Source organism: Gymnoscopelus braueri, assembly GCF_963280865.1.
Source record: "Gymnoscopelus braueri genome assembly, chromosome: 7".
Classification (NCBI taxonomy): domain Eukaryota; kingdom Metazoa; phylum Chordata; class Actinopteri; order Myctophiformes; family Myctophidae; genus Gymnoscopelus; species Gymnoscopelus braueri.
Window position 1 is genome coordinate 41283993 of NC_137608.1, and position 25457 is coordinate 41309449.

Genomic DNA, 25457 nt, shown 5'->3' on the forward strand with positions numbered 1-25457 from the left:
ATCAGACTTATAATCAGACAATGTTTGCAATTCAGGAACAAAATGTTTTATATCGTAGGCTACCCTACCGGGACCCCCAGGGGGCCGGGTCCCCAGATGACAGTGAAGTGACAATTTATGGACTTTTAAGACCTTTTTAATATCTCAAAAAGGAAAGAAATAAGAATAAGACAATTACTGCACCAAAAGTAATCAACAAACTATACTATAAAAACGGGTCAGACATTGGCCAAATTGTCAAATAATTTAAGAAAGAGGCAAACATTTTGAAAGTAACTGCGTTGTTGTGAGCTTGTAGATCTGCTATTTTCACAATGTTTATCTGTGGAACCGAGACAACCGAAATTGAATGCCTCAACTCCTGCAATTCCAAGTGCTTGTCAGGGTGGGGGTCCCCAGTTCAAATATGATTACTTTGGGGGGTCACTCCCTGAAAAGGTTGAGAACCACTGACTATTAAATTCATTTCAATTTCCTACTATAGCCTAAATAGTTGATGCCTCTATATAGGCTATTATTAGCCTAGCCTATTTTATGGCATTTTTATATTTTACTGCAAATGGACATGGAACTGAGCTGGCATATAGCTCAGTACTGGTAATAGAGATCCTGAAAGGTTATAAATTAATTATGAAGAGGCTTGTGGCAGACTATGATCTTCATCTTTGAAGATGCTTTGTTTAGACAAGTTTAGGCAAGATTTAGTCATACGTTCTGATCCTAATGGTCAGGTCTGCCACTGCACTCATGCCATTTGAATGCTCACATAGACACAGAGGAGCAATGGAAACTTAGGAAGATTCTGTGGCCCGCCTAAACTGACAGGGGTCTGTCATGGTTTCTAGTCTTTTTAGTATTTACAGTAAAGGGTCGATGACGATGCCCCATATAGGGGTGCCGAGGAGTGCAACATTAAAGGAGAGTGCATGGCTTCCAAAACTAGTCAATGACAGAGATTTCATATTCACAAATATTATTTTTTTGCTCTACACAAAAATGGAGCTATAATAATAATAAATAATAATAATGGATTTTATTTATAACGCACTTTATATTTCATGAAATCTCAAAGTGCTTACAGAAGGCAAAATTTAAAAACAGAAACATCACACCAATAAAAGAAAACAACAACTAAAAAAAACTGAACAAAACAATTAAAATATGGGGGCATAAAGCCTAGAGGTAAAACGAGCTATAAGATACGTGAGACAAATTAACTTTGTGTCTGTGATTAGATTTTGTTGTTGTTGTTATCATTATTATTAATTAATTAATTACTTAGTTTTATTATTTAGTAGTAGCCTAGTAGTAGTAGTATCTGTGTTTTGTATTATATGTCTAAAAGTGATGTATGTTTTGTGATTGTTGTAAATTCCCAAATGATGTCTTGGCCATGTCATCCTATAGATAGAGATCACAGCCGTCTATGATTAAATAAATGTGCGTTTTGATTACATCAGTTGGTTTTTACTCTATGCTTTTGCCAGGAAATCTTAACAGGAAATGTTGCAAGTCGACGATGACACAAGATATTCACATCTTCTTTGTACCCCTGAATACCGATAAGATCTCATCTTCTCTGCTGAAGTATGTTTTTAGATTTCATATACAAGTTAACACAACTACAGAATGTTAAATGTGTATATAATGTAAATACATGCATACATTATATACAATATATAAAGTCAACCTCCTAGATTGTCTGGTACTACTTCCTTGCATTAAGTGACGTCCTGTAGTGCCATGTGTTTAAAGGCAGTATCAGCTCTAAAAAATATATACAGTATCCCAGCATGTATTGCTATTTGTGATACATTCTGGTGGATTCTAAGGTTTGGTATCTTTTCTCGTTCTGGGGAAAGTTTACAAAACGATCATGATTGCTGATAACCAAAAGGCCAGGTTCTGTTGGTTGAGAAGAGCTTTTGAGGTTTTGCAAAACCTCAAAAACAGCTCATAGAAGTTCAGTGTGAAAAAGGTAATCCTGTGAAATGTACCCAATACTTCCTCTTGTTCAGAAGACAGGAAGTACACTGAATCTTCAGTCAAAACACACTGGTTATCACATTACTGCACTGCAGTATCAGGATGTAGAGAAGGTTGATACTCTTGCCTCAGTTTATGAATATTAAAAGATTGTTCGAACAATCTCCTCTCTGAAGCCTATACCTCTGGACTATGAGTAAACGAAAGCTGAGTGAGTTTCTTTTTTTATTATTATGAATGTTATAATGTTCTTTCAGGTTGGGTATTGAAAATGATACTGTGCAGATAATGAGACGTACATTTTTCTCTTTTTTAAGTTTGTTTATTTCACTTTCACATGGTAGTTTACAAAAATGAAATCTGTGAATATTTATTATATCCACAAGATAAAAGATAAAAGGCACAATATGCACATAAATAGCCTAAACATTAATACAAGTGTTCTTGTCCATGAGCAGTTGTGCTGAGGTTAACAACTGAGCATTGTCTGTTTCTATTTAAAAGTAGCATGGAAAAAATAATAAGTAAATCCATCAGTACCCAATCCTCAGTACCTGAATTACGTTCTACTGAATCAGCATCATGTAATGAATAATGATAATGAATTTATTTGTATAGCACTCTCCAATCACAGTTACAAAGTGCTCTACAGAACAAGGTAAAAGAGCAGCATGATAACCATAAGAGATAAAACTACAACATAAAATCAGTGAATAAAATACCATATAAAACAAAACAAAACACAGAAACTGATATATAAACTAAGCACAGGTCAAATCAATAAAAACGCTAAAACTGCCAAGAAGAGGTGAGTTTTAAGAAGTAATTTAAAAGATGTGAGATATGATGAGTCAGGGCTAAAAGTGCATAACTCTATATGAGTGATTATTTGTGTGTGTGCGTGAGTGTGTGTGCGTGAGTGCGTGCGCGCGTGTGTGTGCGAGTGCTCAAGCTCATACTGTACATATATATCTGTGTTTGTGTGTATGTGCACAAACAGCCTTCTGTGAATGTGATGACTCTTTGTCCACTGTTCTACTTATAAATAGGTTTTTGGTCTATTGTAGATAAAGCATAAATGGCTCATTGTTTGGTATCAATAGAAGCAGCCCAGCTGAGCTCAGACCAAAACACAATGTTGAAGAAAGAACAGCAAATGTAAAAAGAGAACAGTTTACTATTTGTCTATTCTGCTATTAAGCAATCTTCTAAAGTCACATTCCACCCTTAAGAGAGACTAGTTCTTGCCCTGCACTGTTTTGTATTCACAAACAAAAATATATTTGAATCTTGTTGAACCTTTACCACAGACACTTTACCTGGGACTGAGACGTTATTAAAATGCTGGATTTCTTCAATACGTTTGATTTAAAACTACATCTTGCACCTGACATTACCAACTAAATTTTTTACCTTTCTTGTCAAGTTAAGACACCCAAACGCTAATTTGTATCTATCTTAATAATTGTCTTTGGTTCATTAGTGCACAAGAAATCCTTACTTGAAAAGTATATAATCCCTGCTATTCTTGTTTAGACCTATAGGCTATTTTAATGTGTTTTTCACTTCTCATCATTTCAAAAAGGATCATGGGCATTCACTGAAATTTCCAAAGCTGGAGTTATAACAGCACAGCAGCAGTATTCACTGGCGGTTACATAATACATTTAAATAAGATGTCTTCCCTTTCCTTTTGTTTTAGTTTGGTGCGCTTCCAAATTCCAAAGTACCATCATAAAAATATAAATAATTGACCAGGAATAAGAAAGCACTTGCATCTACTGTTGTTGCAAACTGTTGCTATACCATCTGCCTCTGCATTCAAAACCATTAGCTTATATTTAGCTGAGGAAATAAATAACTGTCATAACTGTCGCGATTTCAACCTCTAATAGCTCCCCAGGGCAGAAACATAATCAAACAACTCAGAAAGCTCAACTCACAGCTCAGAATACAAACGGTGGAGTTCCACCAGGCTTGGGTGCAATAACATTCCATGCATGACTTGAATGCAAAGAAAAGACACTTTTTTCAAAAGACCAAGTCAAATACAAACTTTGTTCCTGTGTATGAAAAGTTCAGTATCATTCACATTTGAATAAGTTTGCTTTTTCTGTTCACAGGATATAGGAACAATGCTTTTCCTGGTGTTTTTTTAATAAATGTGGGTGTTGATTTAAATAAGATTAAGAATACATTTGTATTTAGAGTAATCACATACCATACCACATTGTCTGACTAATATAAAGGCCTTTTGTTCCCGTGATTCAAACCCAATGATTGTCAATATAACCTATATGATAGGATGGATAGGACTCTTATCAATCAAAATCACATCCACTTGTGAAATCTTAACCGTAGATGGTCTTCAAAAAATAAATAAAAAATCTACACATTTTGAGTGCAAAAAAACAACATACCCCTCCAAAGTTTATGAAATATGTCATTGTGTTTATGCTGCATACAATAACGCTAAGAACTTCCCATCAGGTTTCAAATGGTTTGGAAGCCATTCCAACTCCAACACACGGCACTCATCAGACAAGACAGACTCAAGTCATGATGGGAAGCGTAATAGTGACACTCCAGTGGGTAGCCACTCAGTGGATGACATGGAGTCCTGTCTGCACAGCCCTGGCTATGTTCGCTCCGCTGACATGTACTCCCATGTGGGCACTGTGCCCCGCAAAGAAAAACAGAGCACTAGAAAGAAGAAGGGTGCCAGCAAAGCTGAGACAATAGTAGGGCAGTGCCAATGCCTGGTGGGCGACTATGTTCGAGAGTCTCCTCTTCTAACTGCCCTGTCTGCTACCAGCTTGCCCTGTCTGGATAGGCTTCCACCCACTCCTGTCCACGCGAGGCCACTGCCACTACCCCCGTCGCCTGTCCACTCGAGGCCACTGCCACTACCCCCGACGTCGCCCACCCACTCTCCATTAAAAAACTCCAATGGAAGCGCTACAGAAGATGCAAGAATCGCTTCAGTGAACACCGTCTGGAGTCAAGAGGCCTCATCATTGAGATATGCGGATCCCAGCAGTGCCATAGATAAGCCCTCAGAGATGGCTGCAGTTAATATCGTGCTCCCTCATACATCTTCCCTGGCCCCTCAGTCAGCACTGGTGTCACCCAGCCGCACACAGGATCTGTATATGGTGATGGATCCTATAGCAAGTCAAATAGCCCGGGGTTCTGCAGAAGACCCAACAGAGAAGCATCAACACTTAATGAGGACACAGGAAACCAGCTTGCCCCCTGAGGATTCACAGGAAGTGGAGCTGGAGACACTTGATGGGTGAGAATCTAATTCAGTGTTCTTTAATAATACATTACTTTTAAAAATACTGAAATATGGAAATGTATGTCTTTTACATCAAAACCGGGAAAGCATGTTTCATTTTTAGATATCTTTGGCTATTCAAAAATAGCAGATCTACAAGCTCATAGGGAGTCACTTTGTGCCACAGATCTGCTATTTTAGAAAAATCTTGAAAATGTGTGCAAATCTTTGAATAATATAATCTGGGGGGTCCCTGGAACAAAATGTTTTCCGATGAGGGGATGGTGGCCAAATACATATGATTTTGGGGGTCCTTGATGTGAAAAAGTTTGAGCACCACTGATATAGCAACATTGGTTTTTCAGAAAAGTGATATAGAAGACATTTTATAGAATCGGCCTCAGACCTGTGTATGAGTGAAATAATAACTCGTTAAAAATTCATTGAAATTGATTCGTTTACATATAATATAATAGTGATAACAGTTTGAAAGCGGCAGTGCTCCTTTCTTTGCCATTAATTAGTAGGCTGACTACATTGCCAAAGCTTACCATGATTATCGATTCATGTCAACACCAAGCATGCGCACTGTGTCGCTCCCGTCCCGTGCCTCCCTGCTGTGGTTCTAGTCTAGACCGCAGGGCTTTACGCCCACGTTCATGTTCAACAGCTGGGCTGGTCGCTTGCTTCCATAGCGGTACAGACATACAGTGGAACTGTGTGAGATTCGGGACTTATGCTACCAATCAGTACAGTCTGGGATGGAGACAATGAGCAAAAGGTGAGAATTCAATTACTGTAATTAGCATAACCGCGTTGTGATCCTTATTTTATTTATCTTGAAGTGTGGTGGTGATGGTGAAGTTGCAAAATATGAGGCTAAAGAGTAATTCTTCAGATAAACTTTATTATACAAAGTACAAAGGACCCCAATAGAAACGAGCCATAGGCTTTCTTGGGTTTAAAATCCTCTTAGCAGACCTTGTATTGAACTGTACTTTCCTGTGCTTTTTTTTTTTTGCAAACTGCTAATAATGTATTCAATCAATCAATCAGTCCCTCACGGGGACATTAATGTAGTCCATTAATACTCCAGACACAAAATAGCATGAAATCTAAAACAAGATTACAGCAAATAGACATTAAATCACATTGAGACAGTGTAACAATCAAATCAAATCAAAACAGTTGTGCATAATAGACTAAGTTTGATGAAAATGCAAACTATGTGTAAGTGACCAGTAACAACAAATGGGGGGAAATTCAGATTTAAACTGGCATGATACAGGCTGATAGCTTGAGGAATAAAATGTATTGTTGTAGCCTACTTGTTTGAATTTAATATGCAAACAATCATAGTGTAAATATAAAAAAGCCAAAGTGCCAAAATAAGAAGCTACACTCACAGATCATTTTTAAATGCATGGTGACAGCAATAAAAAAAGAAAGAAAAAAGTTACAAACCATTTTTAAAAATGTAATATTACCCAATACCTGCAGTGATAATGTTAAGACAACCAGTAGTTTTAGTTTTTATGTCAGAATGCAGCCTTAGTAAACCATTGACAGAAATAGCCTACTTTTAAATCAGTTGGCATTCATTCTGGAATGCCCAGAATGCTTCTCATCTCCCAGTTACAGCACCGTCTTGGTGTTTGTTATATGGGGGAGTTTAGGGGTTCATGACTGCTATTACATAAGCTTAAGGGCAGGAATTTGGTCCTGTAGTCTCTCTTTTCAGCCAAAAGCATGATAAGACTGGCTCCTGAGCCAATTATGTTCACCCTATAGACCGACCCAGCGCAAACTTGACCCTGGTATTATGTCTTTGGACTCTGATGGTCTTTGCTTGTAAATCTCAAAATTCAATAGCCAAGCAAACCTACAAAGTTGTCTTTTGGAGAAGGCAATCTCAACAGCAACAACATCAAACTGGTTTGGTTTGGTTGGTGATAGTTATCACACATATTATGATTCTTAGTACTCAAGAGGAAGCGTGCGGGTATATAGTGTACATACAGGAATGCCTGTCATTATAGCTATACAGCATGTAGGCTATATGATTCTTCGGAGTGTGGAGCATGTTTACACAAATGTATCTTTACACACACATGTAGCCTCTGGTATACCTGTGTGTGCAGTCAGTGTACGTCCAAAAATGGGTTTATGGTCTACATGTGTGTGTTAAGTGTGTGTGAGTGTGTTTGATATCACTTACAGCTGTGACAGAGAGAGCTGCTGGCTAACTACACAGGAAGTGTTGTAAATAATTGACATGCATCCTGGGAACCCCAGCCAGCCAAGGACAGGGAGGTTCCCCTGGATTACGCTTAAAACTGGGCACAGAGGAGCTTTATGTATTATATGTTACAAAACATGTTTTGGTGGCAGTGGGGGGATGATACATTACTACGAAACAGTACATACTGTACTGACACCCATGGTACTAGGACAACAGGACCTACATGCATGTATAATTGGGTACGCTCTATGCTGTGTTTATTTGTCTGTTCTTTGCTGGGAGAGAGAATCAGTGATTGACTGAGAAGAAAGGCATGCTGGGGGTGGCTGGGGGCAGCTAAAGTTGGACATTGTGTGTGTGTGTGTGTGTGTGTGTGTGTGTGTGTGTGTGTGTGTGTGTGTGTGTGTGTGTGTGTGTGTGTGTGTGTGTGTGTGTGTGTGTGTGTGTGTGTGTGTGTGTGTGTGTGTGTGTGTGTGTGTGTGTGTGTGCGTGTGTGTGTGTGTGTGTGTGTGTGTGTGTGTGTGTGTGTGTGTGTGTGTGTATCCGTGTTCCCATGCGTGCATAAACTTAGAGTTTCAGTGTAGGGAACACAAGGTCAAGTCCCCTGACAGTACTCAAGGAAATATGCAGCATGTTGAAGAAGAGCAGAGGTCCCCCCCCCCCAAAAAATCGGACTTCCAACACATACTTTCACTCACACTACTACACGTACGAAATTAACTCTGGGGGTCGAATGTAAAAATGGACCATTTGTACTCTCTCAGAGTTCAATTAACACTGGTGATTTTACTGCGCATGCCTTCCATAGTCCCTTAAGGAGGTTGCTATTTTGCAAGCAGTTGCTGGGTGTTGTCATATTAACACACTGTTTGTATTAAAACGTTATGCAAGAGCATGCGATTGACTGCCAGTCACACAGAGAACATGAGCACATTTTGAGCGCATCTTCTTATTTGCCACTGCTGTGTATTTACAAATGACTTGCAAAGTAAGAGCCAAGAGCTTTAAAAAATATGAACAAATAATGTCGGCATGAATATCCCATAATTTAAATGATGACAATTTTAAATAAAGCAAGAAAGAATAAAATAAATGTTATGAAATAGGTTTAAAAAACGAATATAAATATAAAATGAAGTTATTTATAAGATGCTGTTAATCATGCCATTATAGTCTACACGCTTGGTAACTTTGAGCACCGGCCTACATAACTGGCACAGTTTAAAACTGAAACAAAAATATTGACAGCATGTACAAACCTTTGTGCATATTGTGCATTCCTGTGTTTGAACAATCCACTGGACATTTTGATCTCATGACAGGATTTCTAAATATATACTCTGATGTTTTTCATCTGCCCTTTAGTCAGCACGATGCCATGGATAGCAGTGGAGAATATGTGAAGGTAAGTTATTTAGTTTATAGGTTTCCTTATTTGGGGTTTTGCTTAGTTGTGTGATTTTGAGTATTTGTGCTTGTGTATGCTTTTCCATCTTATCTGCAACTTCTTTGCATTAGTCATGATTCTGCTACCTCTCTTTTAAAAAAGAGATTTTTTTGTTCATCTCAATGGCATTACTGCTACTGGTTAAATAAAGGTTAAATAAAAATTCCAGCCTCTGTATTTGTGGGAGACTATGGGGAGAACCAAGGAGAGACAGTCCTATGCTCACAGCAGTCAAGCTCTAATTGAATTAGGACTTTTGACATAAAAGACTCTGGAAATACAGCCTATTTAAGGGGAATAGTTTCAAGGCCCCTGGGTTACCAGTGGCAACCAAGCCCAGACTCGATATGACCAGTTATGCCTGGAAAAGGTGTTAAGAGAGGGAAGGAGGAGAATTTCCAATTCATTGACTTATAATTGGATGCTTGTGTACTTGACAAACACACTTGCTTCAATGGGACAAGCTGGCAATGAATGATAATGCTAATGAAATTAAAGCTATTCATTAGTGGTTTCTAGGTCTTTAGACTTACCCCCTGTTTTGTTTTGAAGTGGCGTTGGCCCAGTGCCAACTCCTTAATCACAGTCCCAGGGGATAAGCTATTTGACGGAAGAAGGGGGATTGGAGGCTGAGAGAAAAACAACATGTCACCTAGACGAGGGAATAGGGCCAATAGTAATGGGGAGGGGAGGGGGGGTCAACAGGTCTGCCCCACAAAAGAATTCCCAGAATATTGATGTAAATGGCCGGCTGGAGAGGTACTTGATATACAGTAGCTGGTCGCATTTGTATAAAGACGTGACAAAACACTGCTGAATGATGACCTGTTGTACAATAACGTTACCGTGACAACGCGGGTGAGACGCCGCTGTCTGATGCCAGCGTGGGAATAGCAGACTTGTCCCCTCTTTGCCCTATCTACCCTCCCTGCCTCACGCCGTACTCTCTGTCTGCCTCTCAGCCATTTACTTACTGACAAGCTCCAGCACTAGTCTCAGCATCCACATTGAAGATGTTTTTATAAGACTTATCGGAGGAAATTGGAAGTTTGGAAATTCACTCCCCTTAGAGTAGCAAAGCTGTGAGCGTAGACGCAAAGCAGATATGGTTCTGGAGGTCATCTGATCCCTTGGCCTTCCTCTTCAGTGGATTTTGTTGCATGTTGGACTCAGTCCTGATCCTCATCCATGCCTATGATGCCCTTTAAGTTTTCCAGGGAGAAGTTCTGGTTGGAGAGGCCAACAGAGAACCTGCGTAAGGAGCTGGAGGAGGAGCTGAAACTGAACAGCTGCAACCTGAGGAGCCACGGCTGGTATTATGGTCGCATCCCCTGGGAGGTCAGTGACACACACATGCACGTCCACACACACGTCCACTCCCCACGCAACGCGCGCAACGCACGCACGCACCTTGCTGAAAACCTTGAGTTGCCTCAGTGGATCTGTCTGCAGAATGATCAGATATGTTGGCCAGAGTTCCACAACTGATGATGTGGGTTAGGGTTAGCATTTGAAATCTGTCAGAATCTTTACCATTGGCTCTGGCTGAATCTGATATGCTGTTCATTGTGTGAAACGTACTTTCACTGAAAGCAAACTGTGATTCACTGAAAGTAAACTGAACTGTTACCCAACACCATGTGGAAACGATTTCGCAATACAACCTCACACAAGACAGAAGGTTGAATGGATGTAGAGAAAGTATGCACTTTTATCTTACTGCCGTGTCCATATATACTTTGATTGATGAAATGTAATCAACTGTGATATTGAGGATAGATAGACTGTGACCTGCCTTACATAAGGGGCCAACAGGGTAACCACATGACGCGAACTCACATCTGGAGTTCGGGCCGCTGCGCAGGTCAAAATTCGTGTCAGATCCTGTGTCTAGGTGAGACATGACCTTTGACACGATCTAAATGTCTCAATAGAAGAGCACGGATACAAAATACAACCACCCCACATTGTATAAGTTATATTGTATTAACATACTCTACCTTACAGATTGGACATAATTACATTTTATTCATTAAAAAAAGTTACTTAGTGAGGCTTTAAAGGGATAGTTCACCCAAAACATTTACATTTTTTTCCCCTATCGATTAGTCACCCCATGGAGACGTTTTTGTCGCATTCCTAAGTCAATTATTTGATGACCGGCAGAAAGATGCTAATATCTCCGGTAGGAGACTCAAAAAGTCTCCATTGAGTCTCCTATTGAACGACATCATCAAATTATTGGCTCAGGAATGGCTCAAAAACAAAAACATCACAACAAATAAGCCCTATTTTTTACTGTCATACACAAAAGTAGCGACACGCTCTGCTGTTAAATTGCTATAGGGTAGCACTAGCCAGGTTGAAAGTGGTTAAGCCTGACGGTGGGCTTCATAATGATTTAACCCATGAAAAGTATTAACAAGAGCTTGTGACTAAATAACTACATCGGATCCATTGGAACACAGGTTATTTTTTCCATTTCCTGAAACCTAAAGGTTTCGGACGTACTAGGTTTCCACCCGACTGTGAATTATGTATAATGAGACCACTGTCTGTCGCAGTGTCTTCAGTCCAGTTATCACTTTTTATGTCTTGTTACATGCCTGGATGCTGTCCAGCAGTGGTGTAAAGTAACTAAGTACATGAGTTATTTTTACTTTACTTGAGTATTTCCAATCTCCAATACTTTTACTTCTACTATACATCTTAGAGGCAAAAATTATACTTTTACTCCACTACAATTATTTGAAAACTTTAGTTACTAGTTACTTTCTAGATTTTGATTATTATTACAAAACATACATTAACCACTTCAGCCCTATATACATTTCGGAAATTTGAAAATAGCAGATCTACAAGCTCACAATGCGTCGCGATTTTCTAAAGATTTTTATACATTTAAAACTTGAAATGGGACATTTTGCCTAATGAGTACTTTTACTTTTGGTACTTTAAATACATTGTGATGCCAATACTTTTGTACTTTTACTCAAGTACATTTTGAATTCCGGACTTCTACTTGTAACAGAGTATTTATATATTGCAGTATTGATACTTTAACTTAAGTAAGAAATGTGAGTACTGCTGTCCAGTAAACTCTTTTATTTGTAATTGTGCAAATATCATGTGATTGGCAGGTGTCGGAGAGCCTGGTCGTAAATCATGGTGACTTCATCATCCGGGACTCTCTGTCCAGTCAGGGAGACTATGTGCTCACAAGCCACTGGAATCACCACACCCTCCACTTTCTCATCAGCAAGAGCATCGTCCAATCCAGCGAGACATACACCAGAGTCCAGTACAAGCTGGAGGGGGAGGCCTTTGACTCACTGCCATCCCTGGTCAATTTCTATGTTGGGAGCAGGGCAGCGTTGACACAAAAGAGCCAGGCCCAGATACACAGTCCTGTGAACAGGACGCTACCACTGAGGTACCTGGAGACTGCGTTTTCCCTGGCTGGTTCTAAAGGTTGCGTCGTAAGCTCACCCTCATGTCAGAGAGGACTGAAGCTCCGCAGTGGGAACGGAGCGCTGAGTGTCTGCCCGTGGAGGTGAGGCATTCTCTTTATTTGAGCCTTTAGAGCCCAGTAGTATTAGAACGATCATGTTGATCCCTAAGAAAAACATCATTACCGTCCTACAGTACTCCCAGTCCCAATGTAGATTGCAGAATTGTTTCAGAATAAGAAATGGTCAGCTGCAAGTTGTTTTCATTTTAAACGTTTTAATTTTTTTCCATCAATATGGCACCAAACACATTATGTACTGTATATTTCATTGTCTCCGCCAGGCCGAAGGCATGGCCGAGACTATGTTTTGCACCCTGTTCGTCTATCCGTGTGTGTGTCCGTCTGTGAACAGCGAAACTGTGCACACACACTCCCTGGATGCCCCACATTTTTCCCATGGGCCTGTTATAGCGCCACCAGGAGGCAGACTTTTGTAAAACACATTTTTCGACTGTACTCCTACAGATTTTGTCCAAACATCCCGCAAATCGGTACACAGTATCTCTATAGTCATTAAACGAAACAGGTCTTTCAGATTTTTCATATTCCATCCAAAGTTTGCAGGAGTACTCCGTTTTGAACAAAATGCCTCAAATCATGAACACAGCGTGCATTTTCTGTGAAATTTTGCACGCACATTCCCACCAACTTCTCGAATCAGCCTCATGGTGGCGCTTTAACAGGCCAATTCGTGTTTTTACCTATAACTGCACCGATCTGTGTACATTTCTGTAAAACTTTGTATGTTTTAGAGGCCAAGGAAAAACCTTTGCCATCTGCCTTTTATAGGGCCACCAGGAGGCTATTTACTTAATTTAAGTAATTATTATTACTCCTTCAGATTCTATCAAAATTTCACGCAAATCGGTACACATTATCTCTATAGTCAACTGATCAAGACGGATCCATCCGATTTTTCATATTCAATCCTGATTGGCGAAATCCCAACATTGCTGGCCCACAATAACCTACCTGACCTTGCAGAGACCTGTGCTTTGAGGAGCACTCTTTCTAGTTGTATATGTGTTGGTTGTTATTTAATCACATGACATCAGAACACAATATATGTGAAACATTGTTGATAAATATTAAATTAAAACTAGAACAACAAGATAGTTTGATGTGATTTATTTGAAAACTTTATAATACAGTAAACATTTGTCTAATTACTACTAAGAAAAATGTACAGGCCAAAGAATAGCTGGCCTTACATTATACGTCAATATATAAAAATATAGAATTACAACATTTTGTTGTACAAATGGCCCCTCTATATTGCTCACTCTTTCTCTCTGTCTGTCTGTTTCTCTGTGCACATGACATGCAGCCCTTCTACATTTCACCACAGGGAGGCAGCAAATAACAGCAGTCTCAACTTGGAACAAAGTCAGCTGCAGTCACCAAGCAGGGAAGTCCCTCTTTCTACACAGCACAACACCAGTGAGTTTTTATTTCATTTCACACACACACACACACACACACACACACACACACACACACACACACACACACACACACACACACACACACACACACACACACACACACACACACACACACACACACACACACACACACACACACACACACACACACACACACAGTAGCACATTCTTTGGTGATAGATGATAGTATCTCAATTATTTGAAGTTATATTGCCCATGGCATGTACACATGTTACAACACTTGCATCATTCGCTTTTCACTTTCCTCCTGCAAAACATTTTACGCCACAGAAACTTCATTCCTGAAATACAGACAATTAATACCAGTAAAACAACTGCCAGCAGAAAAGCTATAACATCAATTGAATGGTACTGAATCTTTGACATCTTGTATGACTCAGTCCTCAAGTGTGGCGCTCCCTTGTGTCTCATGGTGAACTCAATCCAGAACATGGCCCGGTCTAGAGGTTTCATGGGCTGATCCTTGTGTAGCATTGACAGCCTCTGCATATTCTCCTTATAGGAGGGCTCATGAAGGACCTCCTTCAATGCTTCCAGGAAGTTGTCTTTGTCTAATGTGGCAATATCAACTACTTTGGCTACGCCCCTATCTTCCATCCTGTTCAGGTTGTCTTGCTGATCAAACAGGAGAGGTATCCCAAGAATAGGAATGCCATGGTAGATGGCCTCCTGAACTCCATTGGTGCCTCCATGGGCCACAAACACTCTGGTCTTGGGGTGGCCCAACAGGTCATTCTGGGGCAACCAGTCAATGAGTAAGGTGTTGTTTCCCAGGGTTGATGGTCTTTTCCCAGTGTTCCTCCAGATCACCTTCTGTGGCAATTGGGCGAAAGCCGCTGCAATGGCCTCGTCAATGTCCTCAGGAAGCTTTCCAATCAAGGTGCCCAGAGTCATCACAATGACCCCATGTTCTCCAGAACTCTGGACAAAGTCCTCCAGATGTTGAGGAAGAGGCTTGGAGGGCTTGCACTGGAAACCTTGGATGTAAACAACATTAGGCATAGTGGGGCGAGGGTATTCAAAGGTAAAGTCGTTTCTCATCAGCCAGATATCTGCTGCCTGGAACAGCTCCATATAATGGACGTCAGGACCGAAGTAACGGTGAACAAACGGTGTGTAGTTCGGGTCTGCAACATATGCAATTTGCAAACGTGTAAAAAGGTAGAAAACTATGTTTTTGACTCGTTGGGAAAATGTCATCTTGTCCGTCAGCACCGCCCCGGCGATTGGGACATAGGAGAAGGGACAGGGGGCTATGGCATGATGCCCGTCCCCTTGGACAGTCCACCTGACATTGAAGACCAGAGGAAGACCCAGACGATGAGCCAACAGCACCCCTCCCCCCCATGCAGGATCCGTCAAAACCACATCATACTTTGCATCTTCAAAACGTTTCATCATTTCACTGTCCTCAAACATTATCTCCATTGTCTCAATTACGGCTTTGTGAAAGTCACGGAACTTGGTCACTAATTCCCATTCCAGTCCCATACGAGCCCAAACTGAGGAACCATCCCGCCGAAAGTTCAACATCCTTGTCACAAATAACCCGAAGAACTCCTCATCTACACCTCGAGTGGCCTTGATTGTGATGGTTTTGTATTGAGAGGCGTCTGGTTTGATGTACCAGTTGGTTTCTGGCCTTACCACTGTGACTTCATGGCCTCTGGAATGAAGCTCTTCAATGAGGACTTTCATGTTGATCCAATGGCTTCCATCTATAGGGTACACCAGGACTTTCCCTCCATCCACGAGTGGTGTGGAACACAGAAGTATAGCAAACACCACAAGTGTTAGTTGGCCCATCTCTGAGGAGAGATCAGAATGACAATGAATGAATATCAAGGTACTTGACAGTATTCAACTACTGCACTTAAGCTCCACACCTGAGAGATTTGTTTGGAAAAGAATGTACTCTTTTCAGTCATGGTTGGTAAACAAGTCTTTAGAGATTTCTTCTCCTTTTTGAGTGGTGCCAGCCACTCCTACACTTGACCGTGTGTGTGTGTCCGTCCGTCCGTCCGTCCGTATGTTTGAGCACGGCCTCAACAGCTGCAGCTGATTGCAACACAAGGATGCAACCAGTTACACTAATTCAAAGGCACCACTCTCTTCACACTGGGTGTGATTTTTTCCCTTAAATTTAGAGTAGCCAATTATTTTTACCCCCTTTTTCTCCCCAATTAAGTCGTTATGCCAATTAATTCCTCCCCACACACATGTCTGTGTTGTCACTGCTGTTGTATCCTACTGACTCAACTGCCAGTGTGGAGCCCCCACCGGGAGGACGTACGACCTTCGTCTTACTCCTCCCGCCTAACACTCCCTGCTGACAGGTGCCTCCCCAGCCCGCAGGAGTACATGCAATGACCAAATATCACCCTCCCCGTCCGGCTTCCCTCCCCCGAACAAATTGTGTTTGCATAGACGCCCGACAAAGCCGGATGCACCGCGGTGGATTCGAACCCACAACCTCCGTGGTGGTGGGCAGGGACTTTACCACTTCACCACCCGAGCGCCTAGATATTTCAATTAAAATGTACAAATGTTTTTTCTATAATTATGACATTTCAAGATTCGCATGTAGTCCCAATATAGTATAACTAGAGGTTGAATTTATGAAAAGGAACTTTTACAATCACTACCATTGTACACTATTGTTATTGATTAATAGATGACTTAATTTGATTTGCCATTTCATTAGTAAATCAAAAGCTTACTGCACTACAGAGGAAACCAAAAGCAGTGAGTGCCGTAAATTAAACATAAAAAGACAGGTTAACACAATAAAACACTATGAGTTTCATTTCCATTGTGACCCGTTGCGGGCCTGCACAGGCACTTGACAAGCAAATAAAACAATAACTACACCACACAGTCACAATCAATATTTTGGCCCAACTAACTAAACTAATTCCATACTGTACAGTGACAAATACAAATGCTCTTACACTTAATCCCCATCAGATTTAATAGTTTAGTAATTGACTTCCAAATCCAGTGGCAAAGTATGACCAACAATAAATAAATGTACTGCTTGTCCAAGACTTTTTAAATGCTTTTAGCTAAGGCATGGTGCTTGTATTATTACGCAATAGCTTGCTTTTGGTACGTCTGGATACAGCTTCCTGATTATGCAAGAGGATTGTTTTACAGGAATTCCACAGGAATTCCTACAGGCAAATCCCATTAGTTACACAAGAAAAGTTAATGTTCTCAAATGAAGCCGATTTGTTTTCATGCATAAACTGTACAGGGGATGATTGCTACAGCTGTTACCTCTTACTACAGATGGTAATAATTGTAATCTACAGATATTGTTGCAATGTGCACAAGCTGTTGTAAAATGTATGCCATCATATCTTCTGGGCATACAGATATGGAGAAAAGTACATATGCAATCATATTAACTACTGTATGATTACACAACTTAATAGTGACAAGATAAAACACAAGATGGGATGGGTCAAGCCTCGTACATATTACAATAGTTGCCCTCTTACAGGTATGATGAGAAAAGTACATATGCAAAAACCACATCTATAAGGTTCACAGCTTAAGAGTGATTACATATTGTTATGAAATGATGTACAGGTACTGGGATGGATCAAGCCTTGTGCATACCTCACTTCACACTAGATAAGAGCATGAGCGATATAGAACAAATTGGAATGTTACCACAACACTCCCAAGTCCAACACATTCCCACACATTGCGCAAAAGGTTCCCTCTTCATGAAAATCCCATGCTATAACAGCTTTAAACTTGCATGTTAACGTGAAAGCTATGTCACAACTGAAGTTCTTTAATGCATTTCGCATTAACACTAACATTATTTTGATTATGGATGTGACTCCACATCAACAAAAATTTCTCCAAAATACGTATCCCTGCCTGCTCACTCAGTAATGTTGTAAGTCACGCTGGAGCAAAGAAATTAAGCTACAGTAAATGCCAAAACATTTAAATGCAAACTCACTTACCAGTAGTAATCCACAGCCGATAAATAGTGTGCTTGACATTCGACAACCTAATGTACACTCACTGTGGATTCCTGACTCCCATCCCTCTCTACTCGTGTAGTAGTAGGTGTGACTAAAAGGCTGTTGACCCAGTAAGTGGAATAAAGTTCAAAGTCCTGAACATGTTCAGCCAAGTTGGGAATGCACCAGGTAAGCCTCACCTCTTAAAACCAATACTACTATACAAAGAAGAAGTAGAAGAAAAGAACAACACCAACAACAAAATATTAAAGTGAAACAGTAGACAGCAGATATATATAAAGTATTTGTAATATACAGTGTATTTAAATAAATACAAATAAAAAAAACAATACACAATACACAGTCTATGTGTCTTACCAAAAAACACTAATCATAGCCCATATCCCCTCCCAACACTTCTTAGTCAGGGTGGTGGTCCCTGGTCCCTGGCTTTGGACTTAGCTGCACACCCTTCTGTGGTTGTAGTTGCTCCATTCAGTGCACACCTCGGAGCTGCCAGTACATTATATAATTTTTTTACTGTCTGCAACTGCTGTTCCACTGGAGCAGTTGGGGCAGCGGAGCCACTCAGGGGCAGGAAGAAACCCTGAATGAGTCAGTGGACCCAAAACTTTTTTACAGTCATAAGCTGCCTCTCTAGCCAGAATTATTGCATTATTTATGACATAGTGCTACAGTACACAAATGTTGTGGCTACCAATTTTGCAATCAAACACTAATAAATGTTTTACAATTTAGAGATCAGACTCCCAGTGATCAAGATGTTTTGGGGATTTGTTCAGGGACAAGCAACCGCTCACCCCCCCTTCCACCATTTATCGTGAGTAAAGTAATTCTGCTAAATAGTGTCTTCTCCATTTTTCACACCAGGTCACCAGTCCAACGGTCCATGCAACAGCTGCACAGAAGGTGTCGTGGCTCCCTCCACCCTGTCCAGATGCCCCAGTGGTGCCCAACCACGCTCCGCCCCTGACACCGCCCTTCATAGACAGTGTAACGACGAGCTCCACAATTCCCTCGACCAGGAACCGCTCCCTGCAGATATAGATGGAAACAGCTACACAGAGCTGTACCCCGGTCCTCCCTCTCAGAGTTATGTCGAAAGGCTGTGTGCGGAGGAGGGCTCAGACCGACTGAGGGCGGAGAATGGGAATGTGTATTTTTCCCCAGTGGTGGAGACTGTCTCTGCCTTCAGGCCAAGCAGATACCAGTCCCAGCTGATGCCCAAGGAGAACAAGCCACTGGAGGTGTGCATTCTGAGGAGGGTGAAGGAACTGCTTGTTGAGATAGACCCAAGGACGGCAGCCAGACATATCACCAAGGCTGACTGCATGGTACTGTTGCGATTTATCATCTGCAATGCATACAGTTTAGTTTACAGCAGCTTAGCTTACTTTACTTTTATTAGTAGTATGACACAATTAGCCATGTGAAAAAAAAAAAAAATGCAAGTCAGAGAGCCATGTGACAACATAAACATAAACTACACATATAGGTCTGAACATATGCACACACACACACACACACACACACACACACACACACACACACACACACACACACACACACACACACACACACACACACACACACACACACACACACACACACACACACACACACACACACACACACACACACACACACACACACACACACACACAGAGTCCCTAATCAGTGCTCATATTTAATTCTTCCAATACCTCATACATGCACATACAAATACAACCCCAAACAAATATATGGCCAGTTACAATATTCTAAAAGCTGTTTCTCTGACAGTTTAGGTCATTCCCCAATTCCCAGGGCACCCGTTACAAACAGAAAGTTCTCAAAGTTGTGGGATGTCCAAGGCAGCAGTGCTATCGTTTTTACAGAATGAAAACATCTTTAGAATGACCGGCATTGTCTGTGTTCGGCAGGTGGCCAGGATCTTGGATGTGAGTGCAGATGTGCAGAGAAGCATGGGTGTGAGCTCCGGGATGGAGCTTCTCACCCTGCCTCATGGACACCAGCTACGTCTAGACCTTCTTGAGAGGTGGGGGGTTATTCTCACAGGTTTTGTGTTACTGTAATAATTATCCAAGAAGGATTTTCTTTCCGCGATCATGGGAATGGCGGTAGCACAATACATTGGAGGTGCAGATTACCACTCCCATCACCAAAGTACCCATTAATCACAATAGAAACGTCCTAGATTTTATACAATGAATGAAAGCTGAAGCTACTGTTTTCTGGAACAAATGCATAGCTGAGCCTGATACAGTACCTGTTATATCATCATTTTATAATAAAAATAAACCAATACGTTATCAACTGATCGAAACAACTCTGTTCCCATTATTCTAACTGCAATGCTTTGATAATAGGTTTCACACCATGTCCATCGTGTTAGCTGTGGATGTACTGGGATGTACAGGAACAACTGAGGAGAGAGCATCCCTGCTACATAAAACCATCCAGGTTGCTGCTGAGCTCAAGACCACCCTGGGCAACATGTTTGGCTTTGCAGCCATCATGAGAGCCTTAGAGCTACCACAGGTAAATACAGTATAATTATACAAATCAAAGATGAGGTTGTACTGATTACACCATTACTGTTTAGGGTGCATTGTTAGATTGTTGTAGAAGTGTTAGATTGCTGTTTTATGAGGGTTGTGTTCACTGATGGGCCTTAAGTGGCTTTGAACCCCATATGGTTTTCAGTGTTTGTTCTCTGGCCTTCAGGTGTCTCGCCTAGAGCAGACCTGGACAGTGTTACGCCAGCGACACACAGAGGGTGCTATTCTCTACGAGAAAACTCTGAAGCCCTTCATGAAAAGTCTGAATGATGGGAAAGGTATCAATCTCTGTTACTACAGTATGACACTTTGAATTAAATGAGGAATGCTTGTTTCATCACTGTTGCCCAATGCGTTTTGGAAATTATTCAAGATGGTTTCAATGGTTCAAAGCGTTTTCCTGTAAATACTACCCCTACCCCTTATACTGTATGTAAAAATCAGTCAGTCTCTTACAGGAGAATGTGATGTAAAAATCATCCCTGTTTTCCTTTTATAATTTATCATTTCTGTCATATTTTTCATTTTCCTTGTATAGCAACCATTAAGCCAAATTCCTAATGATGTATGTGCACTCGAGCTTATAAAGTGACCATGTTGACTTTGAAACGTGTCACGTGTTTTTAGCTTTTAGATCAGCATTTTTTTGCCAAATGTTTGTCTAGTTTCACAGAATGTCTGCCTATTTTTGCAGAATATTAGCCTATTACTCTAGGGACACTAGGGTTCATGTTGTTAAACTGAAAATAGTTCCTCTCTTCTAGCTCACTCTCTCTCTCTCTGCCCCCCTTTTCTGTCTGTCTTTCACTCTATCTGTTGCTCTTTTCTGTCTGTCTTTTCACTCTATCTGCTGCTTTTCAGAGAGCTGTCCTCTGTCCAACACGTCTTTCCCCCATGTGGTCCCGCTGCTGACCCTCCTGGAGAAGAGTGTGGCGGTGGGGGAAGGGGCGGAGCCATGGGAGACAGTGGAGGCAAGTGTAGACGTTGTCATGTGCCACCTGGGGGCAGCACGGACCATTGCACAGTTGGGGGGAATCTATCACTCCAATGCTCAAACCAAATTACATGGTAAGGGTAAGAAATAAGCACATCACAGCTCTTTTAATTACCTCACCATCACTCCCTGTTTCATGTAGAATTGATTTTAAGGTACATTTACACAAAGCTCTTAATGGTATAGTGTCTTCTTGGTTGGTTTCTGGCTCCCTAAAATGAAATGTCATCACCCACCAAGAGCCCTCAGGTCCTCTCATGTTGGTCTTTGCCATTTACATATTGTATTCCACAAAAAAAAGCATAGAAGCAACTTTTACCCACAATGCCCCAAAATTACGGAGCATGTATCAAAGGACATTAGAGAAGCGGGCTCTATTAGCATTTTTTAAAGCCAACTGAAAACCTATTCTTTACCCAGTTAAGTGGATCTAAAACCTGCCTCAACAGGTTGAAACTTTGAATTCGGTTTCACTGCCGGTTACACCTGGCTACACCTCAGTTGTGAAGTGATGGTACCTGTTTATCCATTGAGGAAACATACTATTATACATCACAATATAGGTGTGGCCAGGTAACGCCAGCAGCAAAGTCTATAGAGGCCAGTGCAACACCATACAGGGTAGAGTGTTTGAATACCACATAATGAAGAAGCACTGCTATATTACTGGCATGTCACAGTAATGTGTGTGATGTGCTGCTGTGCTCTTGCAGGTGTTCATGAGAGACCTGAGGTTCTAGAGCTGTTCCTGACAGAATTCCAGATGAGGCTGCTATGGGGGAGTCGGGGTGCAGAGGAGAACCAGGCTCAGCGCTATGCCAAGTTTGACCAGGTGTTGACTGCCTTGTCCAACAAGCTGGAGCCACCCATTCGACCAGCCCGACCCTTCTAACTAACATCTAACTAAAACTATCATTACTTGGGACATTATATACTGACCCAGAATAGAGGGAGCTTTACTCAGGCCAGATCATTACATCGGATATGGTCCTGGCCTGAGTGTAAAGCTTAATTTATTCTTTGTCGCATGGCCGTGTAATACTGAAAACACTGACTTACTTTCAACTGCAAAAGTGTTGACAGGGGGAAGTGTAAATTAGCCTTATAAAAGGTACAGCTTTTGATGAGCCAGAGCTCAATTGAAGCCCAAAGCTCATGATGTGCTACAATACAAAGGTAATAATAGAGTTTATTATAGTGTCTTTGAGGAGAAGCTGAACCCAAACCTGAGTAATGAAAGGGGGGCATTAAGCCAGGTCAGTTGAAGTCCATCAACTGCATTTGGGTCTTTTCAGGTTCACGTATGAATGTTAAGCAAACATGTTGGGTGATTTAATGTGAATGTTCTGTATTTGCTGGTGCTTGGCTTAACAATTGTGTTATGCAAATTGGGATGGTATATAAGTGAATTATAACAAAACAAACAAGATATTTCCTCGGTTTTTCACACCTACTAGCCGACAAATGTTTAAGAGGAGACACAGTCTTCAAATGCAAAAAAAAATGTTTCATTTGGATACAAAATTTTCTGTTGAGAGACCTTCTCTATCCAGAGAGAGAACCTGATGAAGGTCTCTGGACCTAAATGTCGTGTTTCCCATTAAAACCTTCTATTTTTTTTGCATTTGAAGGCGGTGTGATTAGAAATAGGTGTTGTTCCACACACACACACACACACACACACACACACACACACACACACACACACACACACACACACACACACACACACACACACACACACACACACACACACACACACACACACACACACACACACACACACACACACACACACACACACACACACACACACACACACACGACTGTGAGAAAAACATTCCATATGAACAAGTATATACTAATACACCGCATACCATGTATATGTGTAGATAACGCACAGTGCTGCTGTATCACATAGTATCACATATAGTGAAAAGATTGCAAGGTGTGTCTCCCTGTCATTATTTAATATGGTGAGGCTGGGCCTCATATTTCTCCTTTGTTCTGTGTAAATAAATGTCTGACTGAAGGCTGGGCCTTCCCTGTGATGATGTACTGTATCAGACTGTTGATTAATCTCCCTTGCTTCACTAAATGTAAAATTGTATAGTAACATGTACGGCTGGGAAATTAACCGAACATATATTGAAACCTATATTTAAAACCAATAACGGATTTATAACTGAATAATTGAGAAGTAAGGTGTTTTTTTATGTTTTTTTTTTAATCTTATATGTATCAACGAATTGACAAAACAAATAAGAATAAACAAAAAATTCTAATAGATATTTTATTATCTACCAAATTAGATTATAGTATATAATTAACCACTTAAGCCCTGTATTATACTTTGTTGTACAAAGGTGGCATACAGAAGTTGTGAAAAGTAGCTACTTTACAAGCTCATAACACGTCGCATCGCGACCCGTTTTTAGCATGTATGTCTATTTTCACTTTTTTTTTTATAATCGTAATCGAGGCAAAACTTTGAAATAATTACAATTTTGATTTTGAGTCATATTTATCCCTAGTAACATGTAGAGCATTTGTCATCAATTGCCTAACCCAAATGCAATTCAGTTTGGTCAAAACTGCCATACCTTGTAATGCATTTGTCTGTAGTGTTGTTATGGTCTGAGGACCCCCTCGAAAACGAGATTATGCATCTCAAGGGGTCTATCCTCCAATCGAATTTTTAAATAAAATAAAATGATCAGGGTTGTGGTCAGTTTACATCCAATCCAATTGAATTCAATCAATGCAGGAAATTTATTTTCTTTTAAACTCACTGAAAATTAGATGCTAACAGTTTAAATTAATAGTTGCACATGAGGCATTATAAGCACTTTGTAAGCATATTATAAGCTTCATATTTGCATCATAACATGCTTTAGTACTTTATAAAACATCCAGTATGAAAATGTCATGAGGCTGTTAAGACATAGGCTATTTACCACAATGCTGAATATGTTCATTTTTGTCAATAAGACATTACTAGCCATGAAAACCAACACTTACTGCGTATATTTTTTAATGTTGGGAATAGTAGAATTATTTGTGTATATAAATTATATTGGGTCATGTATTAATTAAGCAGTCTTGTGTTTTTGGTTCTGTGTTGTGGAAGTGGGTGAAAGTATAAGTAATGTCTGCAGAAGAACTATGGATTTGGTTTTGTATTTGTTATTCATTCAATGCACATTACTTGAGTCTGAGTTTGTGTCTGAAAAATAAACAAATGTTATTATGACTCCTTTACATTGTGTTGTGTTTTAACATGTAAATGTATGTCATTTTCTTCACCCTGTTACATTTTTAAAATATATGACCTCATGAATGTACGTTATGCCAACAATTCACTTCAGTACACAAATATTGGTGTGGTACCATGAATCACTTATAATTAATAAACATGTGTCATCAATGATGGCATTATAAGTAAGTAATGCCATACTAGGACATGTACAGCTTGATACTACAGATAATGTATTTTTTGAGGTGTTATGACTGTCATTGTGAGATGGCATATAGCTTATAATGATTCATTGTCACTTTACTTTAAATTATTTGATGAGCTCAAAATTACATATATGAAACATTTTACCCTACAAGTTGCAGTTACAAACAAACAGAAATACACAGACAGAAGAACTTTGGACGAGGGATAAATAAGCGATAACAATCTCCTAACATTATCATGTCAGATATGATTATTATGTGCTTTTGGGTTGGTTTAGGTCACTTGCAATTTATGACAAAAAGACTACAGGGCATTGAAGTAAGTCTTATAGCCTCATGTAATGGTCATGATTGATTGATTGATTGAAATTTTTATTAGGCAAAAGAATGTAAAACAGCACAGTTACATTTATAATACTTTTGTCTAAAAGGTCGGACCAAAAAAGTCCTTGCGGACTTGTTTCCGTTGGGGTCCTTGAATTAATTTCATAGACATATATAGTA

General features: G+C 40.3%; 2 protein-coding genes across 3 annotated transcripts; one reads left to right on the forward strand and one right to left on the reverse strand.

The window, feature by feature from the left end:
- Positions 1-2088: 2088 nt before the first annotated feature.
- Positions 2089-23162, forward strand: sh2d3cb (SH2 domain containing 3Cb). 2 transcript variants are annotated; one of them, XM_080432299.1, is made up of 12 exons: positions 2089-2197; positions 4477-5281; positions 8874-8913; positions 10165-10293; positions 12096-12508; positions 13794-13906; positions 18807-19270; positions 19859-19974; positions 20306-20477; positions 20664-20775; positions 21359-21565; positions 22205-23162. In XM_080432299.1, exons 1-12 carry the CDS (start codon positions 2179-2181, stop codon positions 22381-22383), a joined length of 2769 nt encoding a protein of 922 aa, XP_080288425.1. In that variant the 5' UTR covers positions 2089-2178; the 3' UTR covers positions 22384-23162. The 2 variants fall into 2 exon arrangements, with proteins under 2 accessions (XP_080288425.1, XP_080288426.1); XM_080432300.1 differs by lacking the exons at positions 2089-2197; positions 4477-5281 and adding an exon at positions 5908-6047.
- On the reverse strand, positions 14019-18038 carry LOC308088004 (UDP-glucuronosyltransferase 2C1-like). Its single transcript, XM_080432305.1, has 2 exons — positions 17916-18038; positions 14019-15740 (listed from the first exon to the last, which is right to left on the reverse strand). The coding sequence occupies exon 2, from the start codon at positions 15736-15738 to the stop codon at positions 14158-14160; it is 1581 nt and encodes a 526-aa protein (XP_080288431.1). The 5' UTR covers positions 15739-15740; positions 17916-18038; the 3' UTR covers positions 14019-14157.
- Positions 23163-25457: the final 2295 nt, after the last annotated feature.